We start from the raw sequence: 14,242 nt of genomic DNA, 5'->3' as shown, positions 1-14,242 counted from the left end.
GAAGGTGGCTATCCAAGTTAACCAGTGTCGGGGGAGGAGGGGGCTGGGGGAGGGCAGACTCCACGCTTGGGATCGATTCCTAGCTTCAGGCACTATGGGGTGATGCAGCGATTTGCAGTGGGACCCCCGCTCCAGGCAAACAGGCCCGTTCCACATGGAACAAGCTCCCGTTTCAAATCATCCTCTAATCCTAATTCTCCCCCCGAATCATCTTGAACCACACCATGAAAATGAAAATCGCTTATTGTCAGGAGTACGCTTCAAAGAAGTTACTGTGAAAAGCCCCTAGTCGCCACATTCCAGCGCCTGTTCGGGGAGGCTGGTATGGAAATTGAACCGTGCTGCTGGCCTGCCTTGGTCTGCTTTAAAAACCAGCGATTTAGCCCAGTGCTAAACCAGTCCAGCCAATATATAATTCCATATTTCTTTTCAATTCCCTTTGGCCATTAATAAATCAGAGTGGATTTAACCAATTTAGCAAAACGAAACAGAAGTGCACATTCCCAGTGACTTGGCAACTCCTCGCTTCCCGGGAATACTTGGACGGGATGAAAAGAATGTAACATTTTGAAATCCCTACATGTCCGGCTCATTTTCAACCCCCCCCCCCCCCCCCCAACCCCCTCCACAATTTGACTCTGTTCTCCAAACCAGGAGAGATGTGGTTAACCATCGAATACGCGCCAAATTTCCAAAAGATGATTTAACTCCTTCAAAACCAGAGCAATAAAACGCCAGTTCTGCCCCCTCGACAAGAGTCTTAGACGAAAGGATATCTTAAAAAAAAATCTTTTATTTTTTTTTGTTTCTTTTGGAATATATTTTGAACCTTTTACACCAGTAAAATTAAACGGATCCAGGGCTCGTTTGTGGTCTGCATTCAGCAGCATTCTGTAAAAAGAAATGCAGCGAGGGGGTCAGGCGATAGGTTTGGAGGAGGGTGGGGACAGGAGGGAGGGTGGGGTGATGGTGGTGGGGGGGGGGGGGGGGGGGGGGGGGGATTGGAAACAATGTCAGAGTTCAGTGCATCACATTCCACACGGGAAAATCAACTCAAATCATCTCAAATCAAAAAAACAAAACAAGAGGAACGAGATTGCAAATACCAGAACATGGATTCCCAGATATCGATCCATCCTGCAACAGCCCAGTTTAGTGGCGGGAAACCCCCTCGGCTGTGCGAAATACTCGATGTTCGATCAGTAAATTAAACTGAATAACATTTTTTTTTGTTTGGCGTTTCCTGACGCCCTTTTTTTCTTGCAAAAGCTTGAATCTCGATGGGATTTGAAAGGGGTGAACCCGTTAAGTTAATGATTGAACACAGACAAATATATACATCATTTCCTCTCCATTTTGTTTTCTTTTTAAACATTTTATATAAAGGCATCCAAGTTATTTTTAGAACGATCAAAGCTTTCTTCACTTTAGAATAATAGTTTCTCCTTTAATTGTCTGCAGAGGTCACAGGGAAGTGTTTCGCTGAATGGGGCCCAGTGCTGAAAGCGGGTTAAGAAGTGTACAGTAAGACACACAGCAGGCACACTGTCAGCAGTGCTGACTTCCACAAGAGCATTCGATACGACCCGTTATTGAGGCGGCAGGGAGCTGAGTCCGTCTTAGGCTTTTTGTAACACTTTCGCTTCTTTTTAGTTGTGGGCGACGTGGAGGAGTCCAGATTGTCCAGCAGCTCTGGGTTCAGCATGACTAACGACTGGTCTATTTTGGCGGAGAAAGTCCCCATGGGAGCGTCGCTCAACCCACTTTTGTACGTCCCGTTTTTCGACAGGGCGTTCTCCGTGTACCTGGTCTTGGATATGTTCTCCTTGTCCTTCAGCGGGTTGCTGGTGGAGCCTCTGCTGTTGTAGGAGGAGGGAGCCGACTTGGCTTTGGTGTATATGAGGGAGGACTGCTCGTTGCCCGGGTCGCAGCATCTGGCTGGGCCATCTCTGGAGCCCGGTGGGGTCTCCACCGTGGGCAGTTTGCCAGACCTGGTCCTGGTGCTGAATATACTGGTCCTGATCTGGCTGGAGGAATCCAGGCAGGTTTCCAGGTCGCGGCGGTCCAGTGTTTTAAGGTCGCTGAGGAACAGGCGGGAGGGGGTGTGACACTCCAACACCGAACTGGACCCACGGAAATGCCTGAACCATTCCCAAAGTGATTTGGCTCGACAGTCACAGATCCACTGGTTCCCGTTCAGTCGCAGGTACTGGAGGGACACTAAGGGCTGCATGGTCTGCCCAGTCAGGACGGTGATGTTGTTGTTGAAGAGGTACAATAACCCTAACTTGCCGAGGTCATGGAAGGCCATCCTATGCACCAGGTTAACTCGATTCTGGTGCAGCAGGAGTTTGTCCAGGCTGCCCAATCCCCGGAACACATTTTCCGACAAGCTCCTGATCCTGTTCCCATGCAAGAATAAGGAAGTCAGGTTGCCCAAGTCCACAAACAGGTCATCGTCCAATTTCTCCAACACGTTCTCCTGCAGGTAGAGGTATTGCAAGGAGCCAAGCCCCCTGAATATACCCGTGGGCAGCTGTGAAACGCCACATCTGTGGATGTGCAGGGTGTGAAGTCGCACCAAGCCCTGGAAGGTGGTGGGAGTCAGAGACTTGAGATTAATATTTTCCCCAATGTCCAACTCCTCCAGGCGCCCCAGGCCAGAGAAAGCCCCGGGCTGGATGATGCTGATGTTATTGGAATGGAGCCAAAGGACAGTCAGGTTCCGGCGGGAGCTGAAGCTGCCGGAGTCCACCAGAGGAATCTTGTTGTTCTGGAGGAAGATCCGCTGGCTTCGGAGTGGGATACCGTCAGGAACCGCTCTGAACCCCTGCTGCTGACAGCTGACTGTCATGGGCTCGCTGTAGCAGGTGCAATCCTTGGGACAGCAGTCAGCTTTCGGGAGATAGTGCAAGCAGAGCGCGAGAAAGAGGAGCCTGTTTCCTGTGGAGCAAGGAGAACGATAAAGTCAATATGACCTGCGCACCGGCTCGTTTAATGCTATAATAACCCATTGCATTCTGACAGCTGTTCAACCGTGCACTCAGTGAGCAAGAACCACACAGGATATCGTTCTGCCATAACTGTCCCGCCCGAGTGTACAGTTCAACCCTCGGCAGCCGCTGCTGTACTCCTGAGTAACCGCCATCTATTAAGGATATAGCATCAATAATGCATGGCGAATATTACCTGATAACATCACTGCTCTGCTAATCAGCGTGTTCATAGCGCAGGATATTTGTCCTCCAGACCAATTTCTTATAGACATACATAATATAAACATCTTCACCCCCATCGACACCTATATTCACTCTGTAGCAATTAACCGTGCGAGTTTTGAAGTATTATAGCAATGGGGGAGCATGTTCAGGAATACAACAATGCCAATTAAAAAACGATCGTGGGGGCTGATGGGGAGAGGGGGATGATGTCTGCCCTCACCCCCGCACTCCTGTAATTATCTAAAAGAAATAGCAAGGGAGGTTTAACAAATAACGTTTGGTGTCAAATTGAATGTATCCGAAGTCCAAGGTGAGTGTTTTGTGAGTGAGGGTGGAAGGGGGGGGGGGGGGGGGGGGGGGGGGGGGGGGGGGGTTGTGGGCATGGGCAGTTCCCAGCTCTCGGCCTGACGCCCCTGATTCTCTGCCAGTTATTGGATTTGGACTCGCACCAGGCTGGAGCTGCCCCCTTCAGTTGAGAACTGGTCTGAGGGCGGCGATTGAACAACGGAGTGTAGTGACAAGCACACTCCCGACACATTGAGAGGCACACCAGTGATCAATCCACGAGGCCACATCACTGTAACAACCCGCTCCTTTGCGATGCTCCTTAGTAATGTTTTCACCTCCGTCAATTGGGACAGAATCACTTACTGTTTAATTTTCCCGCTTTCTACTTACAGGGACTCTACCGGCCTCACCAGTTCCCAGACTCCAGCGCAAAGTAACGCAGTGATATGCATTTCTTTATTCGTTCCTGTCATGTGTTGGTTCCCTCCCTCTGTCTAGTTATCCATTTTCCAATCCTTCAGTCTTTGTCATTTTGTCAACCCTATTTCACTCCTTGTTCTACCTGTGTGTGTATCTACATTTCCATTCCCAATCTGTGTATTTCCACCTGGTTTGCCCTGTCCCTCCCTCACTCTATCCCTATCTCACATTTCCAACATCCAAATTGCTTTGTTTGGGTGTCTATCTCAATGTGTCTCTATTTTCAGTCTATTGATCTTTCTATCGAGAAATCGACATTTATTTCTTTAGCTGTGTGTCCATTTCTCTTCTTGTTTTCAGTCCATTCTCTTCGATCTCTATCCATTTAATCCTGTACCTCAGGCGTTCTGTATCTATCTTTATTTGTCGCTGCTTTCTACCAGCCGGCACTTCTATTTGGTTTTCTCCATCCACTCACACTTATCACTCTCTCTATCCACATATCTACATATCTTCAGAGCGTGTCTTCCTTCTTATTTGTCTGTCGATCTCTCTGTTACTCTGCTGACCCTCACTCTATCTGTATCTAATGTGTACCTCTCTCGAATAATCTCTGTGCCCCTTTATCACCCGTTCGCTCTGTGCGCCCATCTCGAACGTATTTCGGTTTCCCTCTCTGCATCTCATAATCCGAATATGTATCTGCACCCCACACCATCTCCCCCCTCACTGCCTCGCTCCTTTTTAATTGCAGAATGTATATGTGGTCGATCCTGGGCCATGTCTGGTTGATTTTTAAATGAGAAAAAACTGGCCCTTCGTATTGCTCACAAGGGACGTCCCTGTTTGCAAACCGGACCTGGGGGAGAGGGCGGCATTCAGAAGTTTCAGGCTCCCGAAGTGCCCAGGGACTCCTGACACGATGCGCGCCGCCCAATGCAAATGTCACCAGATCGAGCTGGGAACAGGGAGCTTGTCACATTCCAGCTGGACCGCTCCACAATCCTCTCCAAATCATCCCTGCACTCCCTGATCAGGGAATGTTAACCCTCTCCACCCCCCCCCCCCCCCCCCGCCATACACAAACACACTAATCCTTCTTCCCCCTGAGTTTATTATGGTGCAAAATATCCTTTAGGATACTCCTAACTCTGCACTGGGGACTATTCTAGCCCGGGGGGGGGGGGGGGGGAATGGCAGGGGAGGGGATATTTTATCCTTGCGGACACGGGCTTCACTCAGAATTCTCACAGGGAACCACGCAGCCGTTTAAAGCTGCGGCACTCAGCTTGCTCACCGACACTTTCACCAAGTGGGAAGCAATCCGGCATCGCACCTCCTTTTAAACGGCAACACTTACAATCATTCTCCATTTAACAAATAATTCAGCTGGATCTAGACACAAATTAAAATACCCCACCCACCAACCCCCAGCTCACCCCCCCCCCCACCCACCAACCTCTCAGCTCCCCCCTTAACAACCCCCACCCCCAAACAACCCCCAGCTCTCCCCTCAACCTACCCAACAACCCCCAGCTCTCCCCTCACCTCCCCACCCACAGCCCCCCTCAACCACCCCAGCTCTCCCCTCACCCCCCAGCTCCCCGTCACCCCCCCCAATCCCCAGCTCCCCTCACCCTCCCACCCAACCCCCAGCTCCCCCTCAACCCCCCAGCTCTCCCCTCACCTCCCCACCCACCACCAGTTCCCCCTCACCCATCCCACTCAACCCCCAGCTACCCCTCAGCCCCCCAACGCCCCCCTCACCCACCCAACCCCAGCTTCCCCCTCACCCCCAGCTCTCCCCTCACTGCCCCCCACTCAACTCCCAGCTCCTCCCTCACCGCCCACCCAACCCCCAGCCCTCCCCTCAGTTCTCCATTACCCCCCACCTAACCCCCACCTCTTCCATCACCCCTCCCACCCAACCCCCATCTCCCCCTCACCCAACCTCCATCTCTCCCCACCACCTCCCCATTACCCCCAGCTCTCCCCTCACCCCCACCAACCCCCAGCTCCCACCTCACCCCCCACCCAACCCCCAGCTCCCCCTCACCCAACCCCCATCTCTCCCCTCACCCCCTCCCCATTACCCCCAGCTCTCCCCTCACCCCCCCCCCCCCACCAATCCCCAGCTCCCACCTCACCCCCCACCCAACCCCTAGCTCCCCCACACAAATTTATTGGACACAATTTGCTCCCTGCCTGTGTAAAGTTGCTGGATGTCAGTTTGCAGAAAAAGAAAGTTGTTTCTAGTTGGGGTGAGCGGAAATCTCTGCCTACCTTCAGCCATCGCCTTCCCGGTGGTCGCCTTGCGGCTGTCGTTGTTTCCCCCCAAAAGAAACGGAGGCGAGGAGGGGGAGGGATGGGGAGGGGGCTGTGTTGCACCGCTCGGCTGCACCTCTCTCAGCCCGGGGGGCGGTGGGGGAGCCGGCAGGAGCCCGGGAAAGTTACCGCCGGAGCAGCCAGAGTGTGTGGGCAACTTGGAGCGGGCTGTGCCCCCGTGCAGTCAGCATCACTCCCGAGTGCAGGGCTGAGCGGCAACCCACATTCAGCATCCCAGAATGCGAGCATCAGAGAGGAGCACAAGTCAGCAAAGTCCGATCCATGAATGCCGAGGAGTTTGGAGCAGCGGGTGGTGGTGGGGCTGAGCAGGCGACCCCGGCGGCTCTCCCTCTGTCTCCCTCTCCTGCAGGGCGCGGGGTTGGCGGAGTTGGGCACAGGAGGCACTGAGCCGCAATCCGGTCCCGGCAAGCTCACGATGCAGAAAGGGAATGAATGTTTTATCGAGCTGGTGGGGCGGGTTGGCGTGGTCTGACGTGCTGAGAATCTGTCATCAGCAGCTTGTGTGTGAGTGAGAGAGAGAGAGAGCGAGGAGGAGGGGAGGAGAGGGAGGGACAGGAGGATGCGCCACTCTGAAGCAGCAGCAAGATCAGGGAGCTGGCTGGAGAGAGGGGCAGAGAGCGAGAATGGTGCTGGGGGTGGGAGAGACACACACACTCACACACACTCACTCACACACATACTCACTCACACACACACTCACTCATATACACACTCACTCATACACACACTTACACACACACACACTCACTCACACACACTCACTCACACACACACTCACTCATATACACACTCACTCACACACTTACACTCACACTCACTCACACTCACTCACACACACTCACTCACACACTTATTCACACACTTTCACACGCACACTCACACACATCCTCACACACACTCACGCACTCACTCACATACACACACACACACACTCACTCACACATACTCACTCTCACACGCACACACATTCACACTCACTGACACACACTCACACTCACACTCATTCACTCACACACACACACCCACTCTGACACACACACACTCACACATTCACTCACACACACACGCAATCACTCGCACACATTCACTCACACACACTCACTCACACACACTCACGCACACACTCACTCACACACACACTCACTCACACACACTCACACACACACACTCACATACTCACTCACACACACTCACGCACACACACTCACATGCTCACTCACACACACACTTACATACTCACTCATACTCACACACACACACACTCACATACTCACTCACACACATTCACTCATACTCACACACATACTCACACACTCACTCACTCATACTCACACACACACTCACACACACTCACTCACTCACACATTCACACATACACTCACACATAGTCACACACTCTCATACACACGCACACACACACACACAAGGAATGTTGAAGCATGTGGAGGGGGGATGAGGGAGGGGGGTCAGTGATTATACAGAGTTGAAACAGAGTACAGTGCACAGGGAGTTTCACAAACACAATCTGTGTGTAATTGACATGGAACTGGTGTTTCGAGTTCCCCACGCCAGGCATCCCAGAGTGTCCTCTCTCTCTCTCTCTCACACACACACACACTGTGCAGGTATGAAGCTGCCCAGGTTCCGGAGAATGGCAGTTGAGACAGCAGAGCCCGCTGCAATGTGGTTCAGTATGATGTGGGGAGGATGCTGCAGTTTGGTGGGAAGTCTCTGAGAGGCGAGAGGATAGACCCCTCCCGCCTCCCCCAGCGCAGAGTCAGAGCCTCACTCGGCTTCTGAAATTGTCCTGAATTTTCATCTCTCTATCTTGGAAAGGTCGGCGTGCCCTGGAAGTTCCCGCTCACTGCCAAGCTCCAGCTGCCGGTTGGGATACACTCGGGGCAGAGCGGGAAACGGGATAAATCCTTTCAAACCCCCCCCCCCCCCCCCCCCGCCCCGCCCCATGGGCCCGTCTGATGGGAACTCTCAGAGGGAAGAGAAGAGTATTAAGTGTCGGGACACGAGAGCAGAGTGGCGATGTTACTGGACCAGTAACCGATTAATTATCCATTCCAGAGATGAGTGGGAATCCCTTGACGGCAGCTGGGGCTATAAAGGCAATAACTTAAATAAATAAAAGCCTGTATCAGTAATGGTGACCGGATCTATCTTGTTCACTTAGCGTCCTTTAGGGAAGGAAATCTGCCGTCATTGCTGGATCTGACCCCAGTGTCACACCAGATTCATGATGTGGAGATGCCGGCGTTGGACTGGGATGAGCACAGTAAGAAGTCTTCCAACACCAGGTTAAAGTCCAACATGTTTGCTTCAAACACGAGCTTTCGGAGCACTGCTCCTTCCTCGGGGCCTCTGAAAGCTAGTGTTTGAAACAAACATGTTAGACTTTAACCTGGTGTTGTAAGATTTCTTACTGTGCACACCAGATCCAGACCAATATGGCTGATTCTTAATCGCCTCCTGAAAATGCCCAGTAAGCCATTCCGTTAAATCAAGACTGCTACCAAAATCCAAAATAAGACACAAACCAAATTGTCTAACTTGCATCTAGGCACCAGATTCATATATGGCAAAGCCAGCTGACCCTGCAGAGGTCACCACCATCTGTCAAAAATACTCCACTGACTATCGAGTAACAGCCTGGCAGAGTCATACTCAGCCAACCATATTGCCAGTGAATGTCCCTGGCTCCAACATGAGCATTCCTAGCTGTGCCCTGTTTCACTGGCACCAACAGAGGTGGTGATGTGTTGGTATAGAGCCAGGAGTGTGTGACCCTGGGAGTCCTCAACATTGACTTTAGATTGCATGAAGACTAATGACATCGGATAGAATATGGGCATGGTTCATCCCGACTAACACCGTTGGCTCTTCGTTAGCTGATGGATCAGCACTCCTCAATGCTGAAGACTACTTAGAGGGAGCACTGTGAGTAGAAAGGGCACAGAATGGATTCCATTGATAGACATCCAAAAGTCACTCTGTAGTACCCCTACTGACTAAACTGATTAAGTCCTGAAGGACGTAGCTGACAAACTGGGTCTGTGGCAGGGGATGAGCAATGAACAAAAAAGAAATATTTATTTGACCTTTAAAGATCGTCCCTTTAGTCTGAGATTGTGCCCTCTGGTTCAAGTTTTTCCTAAACTCCAGTGAGTACAGACCCAGAGTCCTCAACTGTTCCTCATACGAGGAGTATTGCTGGGATGTTGTGGACCTAAAGGAGAAGCAGAATTGTATTCAACGACAATCTATAGGGCGGCACGGTGGCCCAGTGGTTAGCACTGCTGCCTCAAGGTGCCAAGGACCTGGGTTCGATCCCGGTCCTGACTCACTGTCCAAGTGGAGTTTGCACATTCTGCCATATCTGCTTGGGTGTCACCCCCACAACCCAAAAAAGATGTGCAGGGTAGGTGAATTGGCCACGCTAAATTGCCCCTTAATTGGGAAAAAAATTCAAATGGTTACTCTAAATTTATATTTTAAAAAACAACAAATAAAACAACAACAATCTATAACGTCATGGCTTGGTATAGTCCTCACTTTAACATTACCATCAAGTTAGAGGAGCAAATCTGGTTCAATGAGGAGTGTAGAAGAGCATGTCAGGCACAGCACTCGGCTTACCTAAAGCAGAGGACTACTTGCATGGCAAACAACAGTCAGAGCATGTAGAGCTACGTGATCCCACAAATAATGGGTCAGATCAAAGCTCTGAAGTCCTGCCACATTCAGTCATGAATGTTAGTGACAACTAAATTCCTAAAGAGAGGAAGAGGCTCCATGAGGTTCCAGATCCTCACTGAAGGCAGCATCTAGCACACAAGTGGAAAAGACAAAGTTGAAGAATTTTCAATCACCTTCAACCAAAAATGCCGAGATGATGATCCATTTCGATCTCCCCTGAGGTCCACATCATCATCGAAGCTAACCTTCAGCCATTTTGATTCACTCCAAATGATATCAAAAAATGGTTGAGCACCTGGATGCAGGAAAGGTTATGGGCCTCAACAATACCTAGCAATAGAACTGAAGACTTGTTCTCCAGATCTAGTAACACCTCAAGTCAGGGCAGCATGGTGGCACAGTGGTTAGCATTGCTGCTTCACAGCACTGACAACCTGGTTTCGATACCGGCCCCAGGTCACATTCTCTCTGTGTCTGTATGGATCTCACCCCCTCAACACAAAAATAGATGTGTAGGGTAGGTTAGTTGCCCAGGCTAAATTGCCCTTAATTGCAAAAAAAAATTGGGTACTCTAAATTAAAAAGAAAACACCTCAAGTTGAGCTGTTCCACTCCAGATACAACAATGGCATTGTTATATGTCACAAAGAGGAAAGGCATGGAGGTATCCACACACTAGGTTCTTATAAAACACAATGAGAGGTTTATTAAAGGTGTTGCTCATCCAATCAAGATGGTGGCCGGCTCAAAGCCCGCACAAACAGTCTGCAGACATCACTACACATTTAAGGGGCTGGTTTAGCACAGGGCTAAATCGCTGACTTTGAAAGCAGACCAAGGCAGGCCAGCAGCACGGTTCAATTCCCATAACAGCCTCCCCAAACAGGCACCGGAATGTGGCGACTAGGGGCTTTTCACAGTGACTTCATTTGAAACCTACTTGTGACAATAAGCAATTTTCATTTTCATTTTTTATTTCATGACATAGAACCAGCAAGAATGTATTCCCAGATACAAATCAGACGTTTGTTGAGAAAGTTGAAAATTGTCCAAGTGCATACTATCCACAAAATGAATGAAAAATGTAACCGGGTAATTATCGCAGGATCACTTTACTCTCAATCATAAGCGAATTGATGGAAGGGGTCATCAATAGTGTCACTAAGCAGCATTCAATCACCAGTTACCTGCTCAATGATGTTCATCTGGGTTCTACCAGGGCCACCCAGCTCCTGGCCTTGTTACAGACTTGATCCAAACAAGGACAAAAAAGCTGAACACCAGAGATGCGGTGAAAGCGGTTGCCCTTGACATTAACGCGGCATTAGACTGAATGTAGCATCGACATACCCTAGAAAAATGAAGCCAGTAGGAATCAGATGAAAACTCTTGGAGTTATACGTAGAAGAAAGGAAGTTGGGTGCAATTGTTAAAGACCCATCAGCTCAGCCCCATGAAATCACTGCGAGCATTCCTGAGGGCAGTGTGCTAGACCCACCCATCAGCTGTTTCATTAATGACCTTTACTCCATCATCAGGTCAGATGAGTTGCTGATGATTAAACAATGTTCAGTTCCATTCACAATTTCACAGATAATGTAGCAGTCCATGTGCTTATGCAGCAAGATCTGGACAATATCCAGGCTTGGGATGATAAGTAGAAAGTGATATTCGTGTCCCACAAGTGACAGGCACTAATGTCACCAACAAGAGAGTAGCTAACCCTCTCCCCTTAACATTCAATTGCATTATTCTAATCAAATCCCCCACCAGCAACAAGCTGGGATGCTTGTAATTACCCACTAACTTAGCTGAATGAGCTAAATAAATACTGTGGCTAGCAGAGCAGATCAGAGGCTGGGTAACTCACCTTCAGATTTCCCAAAGCCTTTCCACCATTTACAGTCAGAAGTGTGATGAAATATTCTCTGCTGGAATGGATGAGTGCAGATCCAACAAGACTCAAGAAGCTCAGCATCATCCAGTTCAAAGAAGCTCACTTGGTTGGAACACCATCCATCACGTTAAATATTTAAGCCCTTCAATACAAGTGCACCGTGGCTGCAGTGTGTACTGTCTACAGAATGCAGAAAGACTCCTTCCTTAGTTCCTCCCAACCTAGAACTCCCTACCTAGCAGAACCATGGGAGTGTCTTCCACATGGACTATAGCGATTCAAAGACAGCTCAACATCACCTTCTCAAGGGCAATTCGGAGTGGGCAATAAATGCTGGCCTTGCCAGTGATATGCACATCTTATGAATAAATAAATAAAAATAATTCAATAATTTACTTGCAAATTAATAACAGTCCTGTGCATGTTTGCCTTTGGCTATTGGGACCCAACTGTAGAGTGGTTCCTTGTTCTCGGAGAACATTACCAGTGATGAGCAGTGGATGGGCCTCAATGGATGGTATCAAATGCCAACCAGTTCACATGCTCAGTTTGAAGGAAGATATACTGAAACTGGAAAACAAGTTGTAAAACATATTCACCTTGAAGAAAGCACATTTCACATACTGCCCATTAAAGAGGTCCACATCGAAATGGTACTTCAGGTTAATCCTACTTGTTTCAGGACATTGATACTTCCAGGTAACTGCCCTAACCTCTTCGGGATGCCTAGCTGTCTTCAGATGAACTACCCCTTCCAGGGCACCTCGACCCATCAAGACACCTACCACCAGCAAGATATCTGTAAGATAAAAAAAACCCTCCTACTTCAAGTTATTTATCTCCTCCAGGACTTCTTACCTCTAACATACCACCTACCTTCCTTAATACATTGTGACTCTTCTCAGTCGCTGTGTCACATATAACCAACAACGTGGCCAACTATATCAGCCAGTGTTCATTTCAGTGTGAAAATCATTATAAATTGTGTTTCTAACAAAATAACTGTGAGGTCTTTGATATTCGGATTGTGGGAATGGTGCTGCTGGATTTTTTGCTTTTTTAATTCACGGCCTGTGCCTGAAATTAGAAACTCCCTGACTTCACTAGTTTCAGCCAAAAGCCAGGCAGGAGAAAATGACTGTGGCCAAGAGATCTGCGAGAGACTCCATGTCAGCCTGCAAAGGTTCCAGACCGGCAGAGCAGATGCAAATTCTGATGTGTGCTATTTGAGACGGACATCAATAGAGAATAGCTCTCAACTCAAGGACAAAAATCTATCAGCTGTTCTATCCTAAAGATAAAGCCGCCCCCAGACCCGAGGAGGGATGGACAAAAGATCGAACGGTATAAGCCGGGAAGAGAAAACACACATTTCAACAAATCATACATTGCTGCCCATAGTCAGAGTGGCTAAAATGAAGGTGGGATCATTTCACCCCATGAGCAGTATCATAATAGGATGAGATGGAAATGATATGCGGCTCGTGTGGAGAGATAGTAGGAAATGAGTTCATGGGGAGCAGCAAATAAAATAACATGATTCAACAAAAATGAGCCTGAAGATTAAACCATGCTTCTGCTGCACGTTTCTCGGGCTTTGTATTCCTTCTGTGTGGAATGTTTGTGTCACATTTTCACCCGATTGGCTCAAATGTCATCTTCATAAAGCAGCAAAAAATAAAATTGCAAATAAACAAACAGCAGAACAACTAGCAAGGAGAGAGGCAAACAATGACATTGCTCAGAATATGTTTGGTGTCCTCTTCACTGTCATTTTGTTTTGTCAGTAACTTGAGGATATTCCACTAAAAATAAAGGGGTTATATTTCCATGAAGGTTCTCTAATCGCCTGGCACAACTTCAGCAGAAAATAGGCTGAAACCAGCTGTTTATATTATTTTCTACTGGCATTATGGCATAAAATCAGGAAAATCCCCACAAATCCCTTCAGGATTCTAACATAACAAACATGTAAACAAACATAATTCACAACAAATGGCAAAAGTATCCATGAAGTTGGCATTTCTGGCTTTAAAATCTTCCTAATAATATATTGTCCCCCTCTGCACCAGCCCTCTATTTAGGCACCAGAGGCTTGAGTGCCTTGAGCAGACCAGAGGTGTCTGTGTGTCAATTGAATGGAGGTGACAGCAAGTAGCTTACAGTTGTCACTCTGTGTAAATACTTGGGTAAAGTACACATTGCCGGCAATTCTCTGGCCGAATTGTGCCTGGCACCTATGTCAGGTGAATAATAATAATCTCTTACTGTCACAAGTATGAAGTTACTTGAAGAAAAGCCCCTCGTCGCCACATTCCGGCGCCTGTTCGGGTAAACTGATACGGGAATTGAACCCGTGCTGCTG

At 48.8% G+C, this 14,242-nt stretch overlaps 1 protein-coding gene across 2 annotated transcripts; it reads right to left on the bottom strand.

Annotated features, from left to right (window-relative positions):
• Nucleotides 1-670: 670 nt before the first annotated feature.
• On the bottom strand, nt 671-6,820 carry rtn4r (reticulon 4 receptor). 2 transcript variants are annotated; one of them, XR_005458446.1, is made up of 3 exons: nt 3,190-3,496; nt 1,107-2,943; nt 671-891 (listed from the first exon to the last, which is right to left on the bottom strand). XR_005458446.1 is itself a non-coding variant. In XM_038781453.1 (2 exons), exons 1-2 carry the CDS (start codon nt 6,220-6,222, stop codon nt 1,511-1,513), a joined length of 1,443 nt encoding a protein of 480 aa, XP_038637381.1. In that variant the 5' UTR covers nt 6,223-6,820; the 3' UTR covers nt 981-1,510. The 2 variants fall into 2 exon arrangements, 1 of the variants encoding a protein (XP_038637381.1); XM_038781453.1 differs by lacking the exons at nt 671-891; nt 3,190-3,496 and adding an exon at nt 6,213-6,820 and having other exon boundaries at nt 981-2,943.
• Between the last annotated feature and the right edge of the window lie 7,422 nt (nt 6,821-14,242).

Source organism: Scyliorhinus canicula, chromosome 1 (genome assembly GCF_902713615.1).
Source record: "Scyliorhinus canicula chromosome 1, sScyCan1.1, whole genome shotgun sequence".
NCBI classification, from domain to species: domain Eukaryota; kingdom Metazoa; phylum Chordata; class Chondrichthyes; order Carcharhiniformes; family Scyliorhinidae; genus Scyliorhinus; species Scyliorhinus canicula.
Note: the sequence above shows the minus strand (reverse complement) of the source record. Positions and strands in the feature narration are given on the sequence as shown.